Source organism: Orbicella franksi, chromosome 8 (genome assembly GCF_964199315.1).
Source record: "Orbicella franksi chromosome 8, jaOrbFran1.1, whole genome shotgun sequence".
In the NCBI taxonomy this organism is placed as follows: Eukaryota; Metazoa; Cnidaria; class Anthozoa; order Scleractinia; family Merulinidae; genus Orbicella; species Orbicella franksi.
Window position 1 is genome coordinate 25,087,754 of NC_138152.1, and position 19,841 is coordinate 25,107,594.

At 38.4% G+C, this 19,841-nt stretch overlaps 2 protein-coding genes and 2 long non-coding RNA genes across 4 annotated transcripts; 1 reads left to right on the plus strand and 3 right to left on the minus strand.

Moving 5' to 3' along the window:
- Window positions 1–218: 218 nt before the first annotated feature.
- Window positions 219–1,127, minus strand: LOC145495176 (uncharacterized). Its single transcript, XM_081474755.1, has one exon. The coding sequence runs from the start codon at window positions 823–825 to the stop codon at window positions 238–240; it is 588 nt and encodes a 195-aa protein (XP_081330881.1). The 5' UTR covers window positions 826–1,127; the 3' UTR covers window positions 219–237.
- A 7,646-nt stretch (window positions 1,128–8,773) lies between these two features.
- On the plus strand, window positions 8,774–9,597 carry LOC145495170 (uncharacterized). The gene has a single exon (XM_081474748.1). The coding sequence runs from the start codon at window positions 8,777–8,779 to the stop codon at window positions 9,362–9,364; it is 588 nt and encodes a 195-aa protein (XP_081330874.1). The 5' UTR covers window positions 8,774–8,776; the 3' UTR covers window positions 9,365–9,597.
- Window positions 9,598–14,253: 4,656 nt separating this feature from the next.
- On the minus strand, window positions 14,254–16,863 carry LOC145495154 (uncharacterized). Its single transcript, XR_014050379.1, has 2 exons — window positions 16,598–16,863; window positions 14,254–14,712 (listed from the first exon to the last, which is right to left on the minus strand). It is a non-coding gene; the product is annotated as an uncharacterized LOC145495154 (long non-coding RNA).
- On the minus strand, window positions 16,864–18,839 carry LOC145495153 (uncharacterized). Its single transcript, XR_014050377.1, has 4 exons — window positions 18,796–18,839; window positions 18,526–18,631; window positions 17,504–17,572; window positions 16,864–17,190 (listed from the first exon to the last, which is right to left on the minus strand). It is a non-coding gene; the product is annotated as an uncharacterized LOC145495153 (long non-coding RNA).
- Between the last annotated feature and the right edge of the window lie 1,002 nt (window positions 18,840–19,841).

Below are 19,841 nucleotides of genomic sequence, written 5' to 3' on the forward strand. Positions count from 1 at the left end.
GGACGACTTAGGATGAAACACTTTTTTTCAAGTCAGTCCCTTCTTGTTCAGTAATCAACCCTCAACGACCTTTTCATTTCTTCACTAAAGTTTCCATTAACTTATAATTTCACAAATAATCAACTCCCAATATTACTTTTATTCTGATTTTCTACTGCTATCGTTCCTTTAAGGTCAATTCGCGACAATTCAAGTGATGCATTACATTAATTGTGCTTCGTTTTAAGATTTCTCCCTCTAAGCATCTCGCTTGATGGTGACATTGATGTACTTGATTCCAACGTTCTCTCCTTTGTCATTTTTGTAGACTTCAAGGGAAAGTCCCTTGCTGAGCATCAGTCGGTTATTGTAGCCAGCAGTCCTCACGAAGCCTCCGTCATGCGCAAGGTAGCACGAGCCCCAGCGTTCATCCAGCTTGAGAGTGAAAACAAACTGACCGCGGTAGAAAGAGTCGCTGGGTTTAGGTTTATTCGGTTCGTATCGTGTTGGCGTCAAAGTAGAGCCAGACACACCTTCCATTCCACAACATGGAGAATGATCGCCGTAATTCAACTTGTCAGTTGTGTGAAACCCCATAAATCTGGTACCGTCTGACACGCCATGTCTGATATCGCTGTCAGGCCCTTGTCCAATACTGACGTCATTTGCAACAGTAATTTCTACGGTCAGCGGAGTTGAATCCTTACAGGCGCCGGCGGGAATCATGGGAATCTTGAGAAGAGCGGCGTTTGTTATTGAGCCTGCGTTGAATGTAAGTTGGTCAGCGGTAGTTGTACGAGAACTGTCAATGTAGGACGCATGCGTCTCCAACCAAGAAGGAGTCATGGTTTGATGGTAAATCAAGTTTTCCTGAAAACGTCATTAAAAAAGTAATCAAGATCGACTCTTAAAGTTAAGCTATAGCGGAGCTTCAGTTCGCTTAGCGGAGTACCACGGGTAAAAATTAATAGCGAATAACTTGCAGGTAGTTTTCCATCAGACATAACTAGAATAGGTAACTGAAATCATGAGCGTCCGAGCAAACCACTTGACTCACCTTTACATTACAGAAATCCGCCCAACATACTGACTGCTCACAACAGGAAAGAGCGACCTAAATAAAAAGAAAGTAAACAATTAGTCGTTGAATACTGAGAGGGGATACTCCATAAACATTTACATAGGGGAGTGTGAGCCGCTTCTTGAAACATTTGCCTTCAGTTTCAGACCAAAAGATGCTATTTTAACTACCCTATCTGTGGCTTAACTTAGTAATTGATACCTATTACAGACCAAATTCTACTCAGGAACCTCTTGCGTAATTATTTGAGAAGGCCCTCCAATAAGATTGATAAAAACGCATCTTTCAAGAGACGAATATCAACAAGGATAAAAATATCTTCTTCCAAGACTTACACTTAAAGCTGACTAAGGCGCACAAACCATACTCTATTTCAAAATGTTAAAAATCGATACCCTATTTCAGACCAAAACGGCTAAAAAGCCAGGCGCTTTGGCGCCGCACATGACTGTTTAGGGGGGAAGGGTAGATGCCACCCCCCATAAGTTAATTTCAGAGTTTTGAAAAGACTATTTACTCTAAGGGGCTGAAACTTTCAGTAGCTGTTCATTAATCCTTCTATATTTTTTCCTCCAGCTTTCTTCATCAAATTGCAAATATCATCAGTTACGAATTTGTACATTTCATAACTATTCCGACTTGATTTTGTATTAAGTTCCGTTATTTCTTGAATTTTTAAGGAAAATAGTAGCTAATAGTGAAATCCAAGATAGCGGATCTAAGATGGCTAGTCAAATGACGTCACAATCAACAAAACTGGTATCATCTAGTACCGCAATCTCTGGGCCATCCGGAATCAATGTAATTACCTTGTCTCGCTGAACGAAAACCCAGGGGAGGGGTTCCATCCACCCACCCCCCTTGGTACCATGTTGGGGGTATGAATTGGCTTGTACGTCCGAGGGTTCACATACAAGGCAAGACCCCCGGACATTCATCACGATCGTCTCTAGTATAGCGTAGTTTTCTTTCAATGAATGACCAAAGGTTGATTCCATCACTGTACCAGATCATCCAAAATTCCTGCCTAGACTAAGTTCTAAGCTAGATTTTGGAATCTTGTTCTTTCTTAGTTCCAGTGTTCTATCGTGATCGATCGTTTCGGTAAAATATCTGTTCGGTAGGTCTTTTAATTTAGTTAATCACCTCTCAGATTTTCTCTGGGGAATTGTCACCTCGTACTTTCGTGATATGAGACAATTGATGCATTTTGTTTTGGGATTGGTAAGAAAAGAGACGTTTCGGGTACCGCTCATCTGTTGTTTTCGGCAAGCAGGAAGTGAAGCGCACTGCTCAAAATATAGGGGTTTACTATAACCCTATAACTAAATAACCCTAACAACAAATCTAAATCTACTATAGCCGCCGAACATTTCCTGTCCTCTCCTAACCACACTGCTAACGACATGCAATTAATCCCCTTCGAAAAAATCTTTTCGAACCGAGACTCTATCCGTAAGGCCATGGAAGCTTTTTTAATTCAAAAAAGGCAGAATAATTGATCCTGATGGTCTGAACATCCACGAAGAAACATATTAATTGTTTCCATTTGTTTTCTTTTATTATGTTCTTTTGTCATGTTATCTATTTTTATTCTACCGTATCCTTATCTTTAACTTACACTGTCAATTACTTTTACGTATTTCCGGTCTTACGAAAATATCGGCTACATAAAGAAACGTTCCAATGTAAAATTTTCATTGTACCTGAAGAACGCTGGTTTGGCCAGCCGAAATATAGTACATCTTCAAAAAATCATCCTACGTTGTGTCGGTTTTTGCTTTTGTATTCTTCATTTTATATGTAAAGCTGATTAGATCACTATTGATCCAACGTATACCAGCAGGATCATCGTTCCGGTTGCTTGCTTGAACATTTTATAGTCAAAATAGGGACAGGTGGCGGGCACTAGTGGACGACCTATGTTCCACCAGGAACGAAGGGGGTTGAGTTAGTGAGTGAGTGATGGTTTTCGGCAAGGCAATACGACCTAAGGCTTTCGGGAAATGGACTAAAAAGTCCAAACAAGTTCGACAGGACTAGCTTTAATATGACCAAACAAATTAAAAATAATGTATCTCGGCCTTAAATTAACCCAGATAGCTTTAAAAGTACTAAAACGGCGTTTTAATATGAAGAATTTGAGACAAACCTTCGTTGGGTTCCCCAACAGCTGACACAACAAAATTTTTTAAATCAAAAGACGCGGCTGCTAATAAACTTAACTCACATTGCACATCCGCAGGCAAAGGAACAGCAGCAGTAAAATCTGCATATTCACGATATATATTGAGCCATCTTTCGATGTACTCCGAACTGCGAGGGACAAACAGAAAGTATAATTGCTACATGAATATATCATAGACGCTTACAGTTAACAAGAATACTTTTGCGTTTATTGTTCCGAGTTCTCTTATGCGAGTTTTCTCAGCAGGTCTTCATGGCAAGTGTGTTCAAAAAAACTGTGAGGCAAGTAATTCCTGATGCAAAAGGTCCTATGGAGCAGTAACCTTCACCTACGCATTCGCCGGAATTTCTTACTGGAAAAAATTGAGGCTGCTGTTTAGATGTGTAAATCACTTATCGTTCAATGTCCTCAATACGTCAACGCCTTATTCAAAAGAGCAAGAAGACAACAGCTAAATGTGTCGCTAAAATGGTAAAAATAGAAACTTTCGCAAAACCTACTTGTGTCTGTAAGAAGAGAAGTGAATTTATCGTCGAGCACCAGTTAATCTGTGTTACGCGGACTTTTGCTAGGAAATGATTCACAATAGCCGGACTAACATTCGTTTTTTAATTTGTCTATCACCGCTCAGTTGTGTTTGCTCAGTCTAGTTTAATGTGGTATAACTGCAACTGAGTGTGATTCTCGCTCAATAAATTAACAAACGAGACTGCTATCTCTTCGAAATCAATGGGTAACAGGGAACAGTTTGTTTATTTAGTATTAAGTTCAGTTAAATGATTCCTTTATTTGTTCATTGAAAACTATATGTGGTAGGTCGAGCTGAAGAAAAATAACCAAAACTAAAACGTTTCCAAACTTTGTTGTATATACGGAAAATTAACTGTTAATGTCATAAGTTAAGCAACAAATTAAACTGCCAGATATTTTTCTGACATCTTTGAGAATTTTGCGCCTGTATTTAAACATTCATAATTGCTTTTAAGGATGAATTTGAAACTTACAAAGTGTGTTTATAAACCTGAATCTACACTGAACAAATTTTTCAAAGCTTGGTAGCATTAGTTCCTTTTGTCTTGTGGTGTATTTGATCAACTTTGGATGTACTTTTTGGATATATAGATTCTTTTTCAAGAAAACGGTTCTGCAAATGTAGAAAGTATGGTTAGACCAATAGGAAGGCTTTTAAAATGAGTTAAGAGAAAATGTTTTCAATTATTAGGGACATTGAATTGCTGGAATGGTTTGTTTTGTTGCTCATGGTGTATGAATTCAGCTGCACTTCTTCTCAACGTATCCCTTCTCCTGTAAACATTATACTAAGCACGTCCGCCCCAGCTGAGCTTCAGGGAGAATATGAATAATATATAGTACCTGAAAAATATTAAAAAATAGCAGAGGTTAAACTTGTTATTTCTTTCCCTACCCTATAATCCTCACACGTACAAGCTGTCGTGAAGACGTCATTTGATCGGCGGTCTTGGATCCGCCATCCTAGATCAGCCATCTTGAATTTCACTATTTTCTTAAAATATCAGGATATACGGGAAATCAGTACTTAAGAATCAAGCCAAAATGCTTTTTGAACGTAGAAATTTAAGCATTTCTGCATTTAATGAAGAGAACTGAAAAAAGAAAAGAGAATCATGTCAAGAAAGTTGAAGTTTGATCAGACCTACATGAAGTATGCAGTTACCATGGCAACGTCAAAAATCGTAGACACACTAATGACATATCAAAATGTCCTTCAAGAATGAATGAACAGCTACTGAAAGTTTCATCATCTTAGAGTAAATCGTCTTTTCACAACTTCAATAAAAACCTTATGGGGGTGAGAGGGGGCATCCACCCCTGCTTCCCTTGTAGTCCAAGGGCTAAAAAGACCAAAATGACGAGATTTTCTCTTTTCTTTTGTCCATTCTCAACTTTTATATTAAAGAATATGTGTGTTTTCTCAAAGGCCGTCCAAATATAAGATGACGAAAACGGGCTTTATGTCTAAAGTACTGCATTGATTGTTCAACAAGTTGCAATTAATTAAATTTATCTCTTTATAACTTTCCCGACCGACCGCTCTACATTGATGACAGTTTCCAAGGTCGAGGTACACTCATGCAGTACATTAGACATATAGCCCTTGTTTTTCTCTGTCCAGTTGAAGCTTCATCTCATAATTGGAATAACGCTGAGAAAGCACAAATATTCAATTCAGATTAGTAACGGAAAGAAAGGTTTGTTCCAAGTTGTGAAAAGTCGATTCACTCTAAGACGCTGACATTTTCAGTAGCTGTTCATTCATCCTTCGCGGACATTATGATCTGTCATTTGTGTGTCTACGATTTCGGACGTTGCCATGGTAACCTCAAACATGATGTAGGACTGCCCAAAAATTAACTTTTTTTTGACATAATTCTCTATTTTTTTCAGTTTCTTCATTAAATTACAGAAATTCTTGAATGCCTACATTTTATAAGCATTTTGGCTAAATTTTTAATTGCTGATTTCCGTTATTTCTGGACTTTTTAAGAAATTAGTGAAATTTAAGATGGTGGACCCAATTAAGATATCGGATCTAAGAGTGCTGATCAAATGACGTCTTCACGACAGCTTCTACGTCCAAGGGCTAGAGGATCAGGGAAAGAAATCTCAAGTATAACTCCTACTATTATCCAAAATTTACAGGGATACTACATTATCTAAATTCTCCCTGAAGCTCGGCTGGGGCGGACGTGCTTAGAATAGTGTTTACATAAGAAGGGATACGTTAAGAAGAAGGTCAGCTGAATTCATATGCCATTAGCAACAAAATAAACCATTCCAAAAAATTAATATCCCTGATAATTAGAACATTTTGTCTTAACTCATTATAAAAGCTTTCATATTGGTCTAAGGATATTTTCTGCTTTTGCAAAAACGTTCTCATGAGTACAAATCTATATATCCAATTAGTACATCCAAAACGAATTGATCAAATACCTACCCCACAACACAAACGGAATGAACTAGCGGCCAGTTCGGACTTTTAAAAGCAATTTGTCTTTGATTTCTATTTGTTTCTTCATGAATTGAAAATAGTGCAACGGAATGAAGAACACAATCTTCATTTCACGTCTGGGTATCAATAGATAAAAAATAAAATAAAACGGGAGAAAAATTTACCAGAACTTCGGGTCATGTAAGTTAAAAAAACGGCCCAACCTAGCTGAATAAGGTTAAGCGAGCGATCGTCCATGGCTTTGAATAATCTGGTAGGCGTGGATTCAGGTTTATAAACACACCTTGTCGGTTTCAAACTCATCCTTAAAAGTAATTATGAAGGTTTAAATACAGGTGCAAAGTTCTCAGAGATGTCAAAAATGTTCTGCAGATTAATTTGTTGCTTAACTTATGACAACAACAGTTAATTTTCCGTATAAACAACAAAGTTTGGAAACGTTTTAGTTTTGATTGTTTTTCTCCAGTTTGACGTACTACACGCGTTTTTGAATGTACAAAGAGGAATCATTTAACCGAACTTAGTCTTAGATAAACAAATCGTACCCTGTTACCCATTAGTTTTGATGAGATAGCAGTGGCGTTTGTTTATTCAGGGAGAATCACACTCAATTGCAGTTATACCTCAGTAAACTAGACTGAGCAAACATAACTGTGCGGCTACAGACAAAATAAAATAGGAATGTTAATCTATCATGAATCATTTCCTTGGAAAAATCCGCGTAACACAGGTTAACTGGCCTTAACAGACACAGGTATGTTTTTGCAAAGTCTCTGTTGTAAGCTTGAAGTGCCCAATATGTGTCTAATTTTTAATGCTTATTATTGTTTTCGATTATCATCTTCTATTTTAACATATTGTTGTTTTCCTGCTCTTTCGAACAAGGTTCTGGCGTATTGAAGACCTTGAACGGTAAGTGATTTAGACATCTAACAGCAGCCTCAGTTTTTTTCCTAAAGGATTCCTGCGAATGTGTAGGTGAAGATTACTGTTTTGTGGGACCTTTTTCATCGGAAAATATTTGCCTTGCAGTTTTTTTGCACACTTCCCATTAAGAAAACACGCTTAAGCGAAATTTGGGATAATAATCAGTCACACCAAAGCATTCGTGTTCACTGCAATCATCTATGATACGTACATGTAGCATTTTTTATGGTTCATCCCTCACAGGTCAAAGAATATCGATCTTGAAAGATGGCTCAATATCGTGTGAATATGCAGATGTTACTGCTGCTGTCTCTTTGCCTGGTGATGTGCAATGTGAGTTAATTTTAATACCAGCTTCCTCTTTCATTTAAGAACCTTTGCTATGAATTGTCGGGAGAACAATGAAACCAAGAACGAGTTTTTAGCAACAAGCTGAGCGCTTAGCCCGGCAGGAATTTTGGTACGAACTATTTCAGTCATAGAATCAACATTTGGACTTTTATAGGTTTGTCTCAGAAGAAGAAGATATTTTTATCCTTGTTACTCTTCTTCTATTGAAAAGTTTGGTTTCATTAATCTCATTAAAGGCCCTGCTCAAATAATTACGCGAAAGGACATTTTTCCTGGATAGAATTTGGTCAGTAATAGGTAACAATTACTAGGCTAAGCGTCAAACAGGGAAAGAAAATGACATCTTTTGGTTTGAAACTAAAGGCAAAGGTTTCAAGAAGTGGGTCGCACACCGCCACCCATATTTTCGTGGATTACCCACCTCTCAGTATTAAATTACTAATTGTTTACTTTCTTGTCGCTTAGCTCGCTCTTTCCTGTTGTGTGCAGTCAGTATGTTCAGCGGATTCCTGTAATAAAGACGTGAGTCACGTGGTTTCTCGGAAGCTAGTGATTCCAATATTACCTATTCTAGTTATGTCTGGTGGAAAACTACTTGCAATTTATATGCTATCAAGAGCCATAATCGGGGATGGAGACCATAAGCGCGCGCCATTTCTAGTATTGGGGCTGTCCCTATGATATGGGACAATTTTTACATTTTTAGAACAAATTGCGCCATCGCGTGCGGCACATGCGCGTACACGCTGCGTAGATTTTTGCGGATGTATCGCGGGAGAAATGGCGTCCAAAATTCCCGAAATTTTTGATATTTTTGGTCCACAACTCAATACGTTTATGATTATTGGACATTTGCTTGACTATTTTCGTCGTAAGTTGCTCCAATCTAAGTGAGGTAAGACCGTATCGAATTTAGACATGGCCCCGCTTTATATCAGTAACCAAGTTGGGTTTCCACGGCTTCTTTTACAAGAATATTACTCCACTATAAATTTCACATATAATGAAGATTAACAGCTTTTCCATAACAAAGCAAAAAACTAGTTGGATATATTTGGATATAACGGTGTTTTATAACTTCAAAGTTTCTCTCCTCTTACCAGACCCTTGCGGGGGTTTGCAGGGCTGCTGAGCTGAGGTATAACTAAATTGTACAAGTTTTAATTACTTTTTTAATGACGTTTTCAGGAAAAATTGTTTTACCATCAAACCATGACTAATTTCATAACAAATAAAAATGTATGCAGTAAATACCATGACTCCTTCTTGGTTGGAGGCGCATGCGTCCTACATTGACAGTTCTCGTACAGTTACCGCTGATCAACTTACATTCAACGCAGGCTCAATAACAAACGCCGCTCTTCTCAAGGTTTCCATGATTCCCGTCGGCGTCTGTAAGGATTCAACTCCGCTGACCGTAGAAATTACTGTTGCAAATGACGTCAGTATTGGACAAGGGCCTGACAGCGATATCAGACATGGCGTGTCAGACGGTACCAGATTTATGGGGTTTCACACAACTGACAAGTTGAATTGCGGCGATCATTCTCCATGTTATGGAATGGAAGGTGTGTCTGGCTCTACTTTGACGCCAACACGATACGAACCGATTAAACCTAAACCCAGCGACTCTTTCTATCCCGGTCAGTTTGTCTTCACCCTCAAACTGGATGAACGCTGGGGCTCGTGCTACCTTGCGCATGACGGAGGCTTCGTGAGGACCGCTGACTACAACAACCGACTGATGCTCAGCAAGGGACTCACACTTGAAGTCTACAAACATGATAAAGGAGAGAACGTTGGAATCAAGTACATCAAGGTCGCCATCAAGCAAGATGCTTAGAGGGAGAAATCTTAAAACGAAGCACAGTCAATGCATCCGGCATCACTTGAATTGTCGTGAATTGACCGAAAGGGAACAATAGCGGTAGAAAATCAGAATAAAAGTAATATTGGGAGTTGATTATTTGCGAAATTATAAACTGATGGAAACTTAACTGATAAAATGAAATGTTTGCTTCGGGTTGATAAATAAATAATAAACAAGGGATTTACTTGGAAAAAGATGCTTCGTGCTAAGCCGTCCTAACTCCTGCTTGTCGCGGTAAATAATAACAATTCTGTGTGTGTGTTCAGTTTAATAACAATACTAGAAGGCGACGTTTTGACAGGGGAGAATAGGCGTACGGGCATCTTCGGACTTGGGAGAGGGAGGTGGGGCGGTGACCTTATTAACCCCCCCAAAATACACAATGCCCTAAGGCGTGTGTGTCGTTCAAACGTGCTTAATTCCTAGTAAAAACAGAAACGTTCACAATTTTCACGCCATAATGAAACTGTTATCATTCCAAAAATAGTTATTTTGAAACCTAGCATACTCTATGACCTAGCTCGATCGACAGCCTAGTAAAATCAGAAACTTATAAAAGAAACAATTAATTCTTCCTTGTACGAAGAGTTCAAGAAAATTTTAAAGCGGCTCTTAATTATGGCGCCATTCCAAGCGGCTCTTTCCAGAGCCACCACAAAAAGTCTTGGTCTTCGTTTGCTTTGATTCTTTTGTCATTATTTTGTTGATGGAAATAATGTCCGTCTCGTGGATTTCCCTGATATACACTGAAACGATAAATGACTTTTCCAAAACAGAATAACTGGATCCTTATATCATTTGACCTGAACTCCGTTTTGACAAGGCAAACGTCGATCAGAGAAAGAAGCCTGGAAGCCTGGTCTTGACTAACTTTTAGAATGTTTTCTCTCAAGTACTTTTGTCCGAATCGTCAGCGCTCTGCTCGAAAAATATCAAAAATTTCTGAAACTTCGCAGCTCGAGTCAACAAACACGCGATAGAAATCTCGAATTGTTTGATATATTTTCTATTGTGAAGTGAAACGGTTAGCGTCTTAGCTTCCATGAGGTATTTCATTACGAAACTACCGCGCGCTTAGGAGAGTCGATTTATTCTAAGATGCTGCAACTTTCAAAAGCTGTTCATTCATCTTTCGCGGACATTATGTTATGTCATTTGTGTGTCTATGATTTTTGACTTTGCCATGGTAACCACAACATCATGTAGGTCTGCCCAAACTTTGCAAAGCCTTAATGTTGCAAGAAGAACTCGTACTTCTGTTAACATGAACAACGACCGTGACTTCTCAATGGTAATTCTAAGGCAAACGTCTGATAGCGGTTGCTTTTGCCTATGACTTGTCCGTGCATCATTAAATACATTTACTAGAAAACTGCTCAACATGCAACTAATCATTTTCCTTCATTAGAGTGTCAAAACTGCAGATGACAAAGCTGGATTTTTGCCCTTCACAAGAATTTCATACATTTCAGTCTCTCTGACATCATCTACTTTCCAAACTTTGGCACGAGCATTTCTAGCTGGTATTCTGCTTAATTAATTACCAAGTATGAACTGATTATCAGCGACCTATTCCTAGTGGATATTTGTATGTACAGCATTTCTGTCAGCGACACTCGCACGAACTTCAAAGCGGAATGAACTGTTATTGATAATGTAAATAGACTAGATTGCTAATCAGGCCCAGGCTTTTGGGGTCTTGTGGGGTCGAAGCCATGGACCTTCTTGGCCCTCACTCCGTAACTATTATCTATAGCCATGAAACCTGGGAGATTTAAGGTACTTCCATAAATATTTCCATTTGGGCGCAAAATAAGAAGAATTGGCGTCATTCTCAAACAGCCGCCATATTAGATCCGCCTTCTTGGCACGATTTTATGATTTTTGCAAACTTTCAGAAAACCAATAAAAACCGATAAAAAAGATAACTTTGTCTAAAAGAGTAAAAGTTACAGCAAGAAAATTGATAAATGAAGTCTTGTTTTGAAAGTTGAACAAAAACAAAAAAAGCAATTGACACAAAACTCCCAGATACATTTTAGGAAAATTAATCAAGTTTGGGGTTCATTAATTCAACAACATTAAAGTTACAAGCGGTGAAAGTTGTTGAGGGCCCAATAAGACTCTCCCAACGGCACTCCAGTCTGAATAGGGTTAAAATAAAACTGGACCCAAACACGTGCCTTAATTCTTACAATACCTCTTCCTGTTGAATCAGATGATGATGATACAATTAATAGCCTAAGCAACGTACAACGTTTAATTTAGTCACACTTGGGAAAAGACTAATGGCTTTAGTTGAAAGCCCAATCTCCTTAATATGAAGAATTTCAAAGCATTGCTAGTTTTCCTGGATGAGATCCTTGTCCACTGCATGTAATCCTCAACCATTTTGGTGTGCTACCGTACAGTTCGCCGGTTTCCATTTGCACCCTTAGCAAGTTGCCGAAAGAAGACGTAATGTATTAATGTCTTGCTATTACTATTTTGCTCAAGATAAAACACGATACCTACAAGAACTCGAACTCGGACCGCTCAGTCGACTCATGTAACCATAAAACGAACAACGTGTAAGTCTACCGAGTCTCCCTTGTGTCATAGTTGACGGTTAACTAACTTAATCATAAAAATTACAATTTCGTCAGTTGTGATTGGTTTGAAAAACTCCTATTTTCCACTAATTCACTTGCCAAGTTGTTATCGGACAGTTTGTTATCGGACAGTTCAATAAGCCAATCACATTCAAAGTTGTAGTTAGGTGCGTGCGTGCGTGCGTGCGTGCGCTTTTGTGTTTTTGGCGCCTAATTGCCGGTAGGGGGCGCGTTGGCCTTGGAATGTTTATATCTCCTTTGTAGGTATTTTAATGCAAATTTTCCCTTTCTTTCATAACTTGGCAATTCTTCCTTCCTCGGAAATTGTAATTTTTATGATTAATTGGTAATAAGACTTCGTGTCGTCCAATTCGGTCTGTAATCATACTCGTGATAAACAAATCGGACTACTGCTGCGCGGTCGTCCGATTTTCTTATCACTCTTATTATAACCGACCGAATTGGACTCCACTCAGTCCTATTACCATTACTAATTCCACTGACGCTATTCACAACTTGGAAAAAGCCTTCGGATGGCGATAACAACCACAGCTCCTTCCCTTGTAGTCCAAGGGCTAAAAGGACAAAATGACGAGGTTTTCCCTTTTCTCTTTTCCGTTATTAACCTTTATTGAGTATGTGGATTTTTTTAACGGCCTTCCAATTATAAGATGAAGCTTTACCTGGACAGAGAAAAACAAGGGCTCTATGTTTAAAGTGGTGTATTTCATATTAAAAAAGTTCCAATTTTTCTCTTTATAACTTTCCTGACTGACTGCTCTACACTGGTGACAGTTTCCACGTTCGAGGTACTCTCCGCGGCCAGTTCTGTACACTACTTCAACAAACGGACTCTTAAATGTCCTTTGTCTTTGATTTTCTACTTGATTCTTCAAGAATTGAAACTTGTATAGTGGAAAGAAAATACAATCTTAACTTCACGTCTAAGTATCAATAGATAAAAACAGTAAAATAAGACGGGAGCAAAACCCACCAGATTTTCGGATCGTGTAAGTTTGAAAACAAGCTCGACCTCAATATGTTTGAGCGAGCGAGCTTGCATGGCTTCTCTGCTCTTCTCTTAAAATTTCATGGTTCTTTTTTGCTTCAAGATTTTGTCAGCGTAATACATCACTTTAACAAATAGCCACTAAGAAATTCCTTTTTCAAGTTTCATTTTCTATTGTTTTTTTCTGTTTGTTTGTTTGTTTTGTTTTGTTTTGTTTTGATTCGTGTTTTTCTTTTTCTTGCGTTGGAAATGAAACAAAACTGAAGAATACGAACTTTACTTCATGTCTGGGTATTAATCAATCAGAACTTAAATTCAAATATGATAGGGACTGAATAGGACACTTAAGTATAATTTCAGAGCTGAACGAAGAGTTTCCAGCAATTTGATTGGTCGAGCGATTCCTAATATCACGCTATATTCACCGCTTCAAGTGGTGAATATAACTTTTACGCAGCTAGCAAAGCTATTCTGGGCGAGCACGTACAAGCTAACTCGCACCCCCACCGTGGTACAAGTGGTAGAAGGGAGGGGCGGGGGTAGAGAGAACCTTCCTCTGGGTTTTCGTTTTGTTAAGGTAGAGCAAAATGAAGTTACATTGATTCTACAGAATGACACCATCTTTGTTGGATATGACGTCCTATGACGTCAATTGAACCGCCTTGTTGGATTTCACTATTTTCTTAAAAAGTGAGGAAATAACGGAATTAACGTAAAATCAAGCTAGAATGCCTAAGAAATGTGCAAATTAATATATTTCTGCGATTTGACGAGGAAAACGGGAAAAAACTACAGATTTGTCTCAAAAGTGGATTTTTGGCCCGACCTACACGAGATTTGTTGGTTGCCATGGCAGCATCAAAAATGATACACACACAATTAGCACATCAAAATTTCTGCAGAGAATAAAGAAACAGCTACTGAAAGTTTTAGCCCTTTAGAGTATATCGTCTTGTCCGAACTTTGAAAAAACCTTAAGGGGGGTGGGGGGTGGGGGGGGGGGGGGTGAATGTCACCCGTCTTGTACGTCTGAGGGTTAAGAGTATTACCTCCGATGGTCAAGAGAATTAGAGAAAAAAAAAAGGAAATTAAATAAATTTGGGAAAATAAACAGTATCAAACCAAAATATTACACTTAACACATGATATCGAAATTAAGAAGCGAACAGAGTTGGCATGTTAAAAGGAGGAAACCATCGCCCCTTTGAGAGGAGTTCTCATCTAGCCCAGTGTAGGTCCACTTATGAAAAACAATAAAACAGTTTCTTTTTCCCACACGTTTATTTGTCATTTACTCTTCAATACTAAGCACCACAGAAAAAAAAAAAAGAATCGGTTATGCAATTAAGTTGTGCATGCATGCTTGGTTTACATGCCAGTTGCTCATTCTTTTAGAACATGAATTTCCAAGGTAGCTTTACCAGAGTTGGACATAGAGCCGCGAAATTTCAGGCCAGAACCGAGGGATCTGTCATGCCAACCATTTGCCTTGAAGGGGTTTGCATCATAATACAAATTATAGTACTGATCATAGTTGGCCCTTTGGTTTCCAGGGTACAGCTTAGCATTCCACCAGTTCTGGTAAAAGTTATAATCAAACGGAACAGAGAACATCACAGCAAGTGTTTTGTCGATGCTTGGAATGTAGTAGGCAAGGACTCCGACAGCTCCCGTTGCGACTGGTCCAGACGTTTTGCGAGGTCCGTAAACAACAGCGCACGCTGTGGAAAATAGAATAAAAGAAACAGACAAACAATTTACACATTTTAAACTCGGCTATCGCAAAATATCGTGATTTGTGAGTGGCAAGCAGATCGATTATTTGCCAACGCCAAAGGCCGAGGCCAATAATTGAGTTTTGAGATCAGTTATAAGATAATAAACCTCCACCCTAGAAAATATAATCCTGCGCCTTCTGCAAGCCACACAAGACACGTACCAACTTTATCGATGCTCCAGTACTCATACATTTGAAAATATTTGAAATTTCGTAGTATTAGAAAACATGTTAAACATTTAAAAATCACGACACAATTCAATTTAAAATTTGGAAAACCTGTTTTACATCGTCAATTCAAAGACGTTTGCAACTTTGTAAGCCAGAATGTAAAGATGTTAACAAAAATAAATGCTAATTATGAATACTGAAGTGACCGAAACATGTTTTCTTAAGTCAAACGTTGTGTCTTGTTTCTGAAATTTTGAACGCATTTTTGAATAGAAAATTAATACTAAGACTTCTAAACGAAACCTCTGTGCCGAGTTATTTGTTTTTGATCTGCGCTTTACTGACAAGGGTTTTAAGATGATTTCGGCAGAAAATTCGAGCAATAATGGCAAAAATTAAGTTACCAAAAAACCTCATGGCATGGTAATATTTTGAATAAAGGTAGGGAGATCTTATCGAGACCTTAGCTCTCAAGATGAGCCCGCGAGACAAAACTGGACTTGAAGTTATCCATATTTCAATTAAAACGGACGTTTCGCGTTCGTTGAAAACGCAATAACACGCGCTTTGAGCATTTTTACGATTTTTGCCGGACATTAAATTTCTCGAGAATGCTTGGAAATTTAATCGCGGGGTCAGCCTGAGAATGAATTACAGTGAGACGTTTTAAATAGTATTCAAAAAGTTACCGTGTTATAAGTAGATTTTTAGTTAATAAATTTTGCACTTATTGCTTGAACTTTGAGCGGAATCTGTCTTAATTTCTTTCTTAGTTATGAATCTCGGCCCTTTTAAAGAGACTCCAATTCTGAAAAATGGGGATATCACTTAGAAAATTACATCACACATTAAGCATGGCGCGAAAAGGTGAAGAATGTTTGCGCAAGAATCCTCTCAGAAAAAAATATACATATATGTTTAACAAGGTGAAACGTTCTTGTTGGTCATATTGTGTTGAAGTTGAAGTAATATATCAAACACGAGAAACAGTGTTTCATTGGGATATTCAAAACCGAGAAGAGAGTTGAAAATACGACGCGCAGCGGAGTATTTTTGACGAAATTCGAGGTGTTTAGATAGCCCATGAAACACTGTCTCGAGTGTTTGATATATCTTCTCAGTGAAACAAAAACTAAGCAGAAAAATCGCCTAAATATCTTCCCAGAAATTCTCAAAAAATCTCCTAAATATCAAACATTTTCTAAATATCTTGAAAACTCCTCTAAAAAATCTTTTATTTTTTATCGTAAAAAAAACATTCCGATTTTAAATCCCTTAGGCCGGCCGAAATTTCTAAAATCTCTTTCAGTGGAAGGGGTTGAAAAAAAAGATTCAGGTGCTTCGATGTTACCAGCTTCCGCCATTTCAGTTTAAAATTTGTTCCTTTACCGCTTTTAGTGATATGGAATACATTTTTTAAGTGGGAAATCGCTGAACTGTATTGTTTCTGGCATAAAATTTAGTCTTGTTTCAATCGAAAAGCGAGGAAAACACAGGGCTAAGCCAAAATAGGTATCAATATTTTTAAATTCGGCTAACTTTTCTAAATATCTTAATGTTTCTAGAAATCTCGGAAAATTGTAAATATCCAAAAACATATCCAGATATTTGTGGCAAGGCCTAAGCGAGCCTCTGTAAATGCTAGGTTCACTTCTTACCGTTATCCACAGAATAAGGCAAGTTTTCATCCGCAGTGCCAGAATAGAAGTAGAAAGAGCCTTGCTGCCAACGAAGTCCACTTTCGTTGTCAACGCCAATCGCGCATTTGCGTTTCACGTTAGCGAGGACGTTTAGGACGTCTTTCAACAGATTGATTGTAAGCTGAGCACCTTCAATAACCGTTCCTGCAGCAACTGAAATGAAATAAGCAAGTTAGTTTCACAACCAAAATCTCCTTAAAACCTTACCACTGAAGTCACCGATCTAGAGATCTACTTGCTATACCAACAGCTCCTGATTTTGACGAGTGGCGGCAAACGTTTGCCATCTTTAGAGGGCTAACTCAACTAGAGTTGCACTAACTGGTAAAGTTTTCACTCTTGTAAAGTTCTGTGTACATGCTTTACGTTTTGATATGTTTTGTTTGTTTGTTTTTGTTTTGTTTTTGTTTTTGTTTTTGTTTTTGTTTTCTAAGCCCGATTCCTAAAGATCATTTACCTTTGCGCTTGGACTTTTCGCTGTCTTGGTCTTCCAAGTCCTTCGGCAGTTTAACTTCAGTGTTATGAGATCGCTCCAAAAGGGCCTCCAGTTCCTATGTAGGAAAAAGGAAAACAAACCAAACAACCCAAAGAGAGAGGTTTTTTTTTTTCAGTTTTTAAGTATCTTAAAGGAAAATTGAAGTTTTAGGGATAGTTTTGTAAAGGGCGTCGGGCAAAAAAATGGATGTGTGCGCTATATAAATGAACTATTATTGTTATCATTATCATTATTATTATTATTATTATTGTTACTTATTACTATTACTATCATTATTGTTGTTGTTGTTGTTGTTGTTGTTACTATTATTATTATTCAGCTGGATTTTACAGAAAAAAAACAAACAAAAAACAATAATTTCTTTTTACCTGGCGGTTGGGAACCATTTCAGGGAAGTCGGTCAAACCAGCATCTCGCAACAATGCCTCAGCTTCCCGCTTTGTAAAGAAAAAAAAAAAGCTAAAATTTTCGAACAAGAATCAGCAATGTTTCAAAACTGTCTCTTGACACTTTGTTATTTAGGAATGTTTTATGCCAAAATTTAACCGTCCTCTGGCCCGTATGTTCTAATTCTCACCTTATCATGACGACATAGTTGAATCAGTTTACAATGCACAAAAAACATCAGCAACAACATCATCACCGTCATCGAAATTATTGTTAGTGTTACAATTATAATTATCAATGGTGTTGCCATGGACACTAATGTCAACATTATTATAATCGCTTATCACTTTTAATAACCTGAATTCAAGTTTTCACTTTCTGATTTAATATTTACAATGTATTTGTTTAATTTATTCTTCTTTTCTAGTGGACAGCTACAAATATCCAATAAAAGTTGTCATTACGTACCTTGCTTTCGCGGCCGCCGGGCAGTTCTTCTAGTTCCTATGTGGAGCGAAATATATCCAACAACTTACTGCGGCTATTTCTTAGTGGCTAACACATGCAAAGGCGTGTTTCAATGAAATTGTGGCCGTTTTAATTTGACTTTCTTGCAAAAGTGTTTACGTATGGCAGGGTCTCAGCTAGCCTACCAACAGGTTCCCGGCAAGGACAGAAAAACAAATTCAACGAGCAAGTCGAGCGGGCAAGCGCAAAACTGAAGAATTTGGAGAGCAAGGTGATCGGGGCGCGACGCTCGCTCGCCGGGAGCCTGTTCACAGGCTAGGTCCTAGCATAAATTTTAGATTGTGAATGGCACCTCGAGTTGCAAAAGCTCATTTTCATGCGCTTTTCCATTTTCCATGCTCGTGTTAAAATTCGAATTTCATTCATGGCGTAAAACGGACCACAAATGCCATAGGAATTTTACGATAGACGCCATTTAGGGTTGCAAACAGAAAGTTTGATCAAAGGCAATAACATAAGTCAATTCTTTCTTTACCTCTCCATTTGGGTTGTTTGGTTTGATCGCAGATCCAAAGCTAGTAGTAGTAACCGAAACGATTAACAGCAAGGAGAAGATAAAACTGAGGTGGTCCATGTTCAACCTAGAAAACAATAATAAGACCACAGAGCATTCATTACCAATGACAAGAAGTTCAACAAACTTACCGAAAGTTGCTTCAACAACGATTTCGGTTTATGTTGGAAACAAACTGATGATTGTTAAAGAGGCAGTTTAAAGGTAGAAAATACCAAAAAACTGACTTACTGTTTTCCACGCTGTATATGTATCTATCTCTGCATAACCTGATACGCCTTTACGTGAAATCACTCTGAACAGGTTCTTATATACCGTGGAAGCCCGCTATACCCACGAGAGTTAATTGTTTTCTATTTCGTCGCCTATTTTTTGCTTTGCCTTTGTTTCTATCAAATCAAAATATTTCTAGCCGCGTTCGGTTTAGTTTCTGCATTTATTAGTTCATTTTTGCGTACTTTTTTCGTGCAGATTAAATGTAGATTAGTTTTTTTTCACGTCGTGTTATGTAATCGCTCATTGTTAATTACGTAACCTCGTCAACTCTATTCTTTGAGAAACCAGAAACTGCATACGATGAACGCTGCCAACGTAGGATCTACAAGAAATCTGATCGGCCAAAAAAATTTATAAAGACAAACAATAGACTGCAAGACTGATACTTCGTCAAAAACATTTCGAGACACTAACATGACAAGAGCCGATAAAGTAGGAGCGCACCAGTGGACAGCTGTTTCGCCCTTCTTGGGGCTCGTCAGCACTGTGTAGCGAAGATATGTAACGCCAGCCCAACAGCCAACGCACATAAATTGCAAAATGACCCCAGTTCACTATATCAAGTTCCATACTTTGAACTCACTTGCGCCCCGAAACACGCGTTGCCACATCACGTGTTTCGGAGCGCAAGGACACAAAGTGGCAAGATTGGTGTCTCGAAAAGCAAAAGAATAAATGTGGCTGGACAAGGCCAGCCCAGACATTTACACATTCAACCGCATGGCTAGTACCATGCTTTAAAACGCAGCGTATCGGATCTGAAAAGACCTCCTATGCTATATCCTATATCTCTTTATGCCATAAGGCACATAAGGCTTTGACATTCTCTTTCCAACCACTACGGTTTGCTGCGAGGTTTCTGACATTCGCCCATGACTGCCACCCAGCTGTTTTCCTTTCATCTTCAACCATTCTCCTCCATGTTGATTTGGGTCGACCAGGCCTTCTTTTCCCTTCTGGCCTCCATTCCAGAGCTGTGACGCAATGTTCCTCTTTGTCTT

Excerpts from the sequence above, each read along its gene's own strand:
- LOC145495176 (XM_081474755.1), bottom strand. The coding sequence starts at position 825 with ATGACTCCTTCTTGGTTGGAGACGCATGCGTCCTACATTGACAGTTCT.
- LOC145495170 (XM_081474748.1), top strand. The coding sequence starts at position 8,777 with ATGACTCCTTCTTGGTTGGAGGCGCATGCGTCCTACATTGACAGTTCT.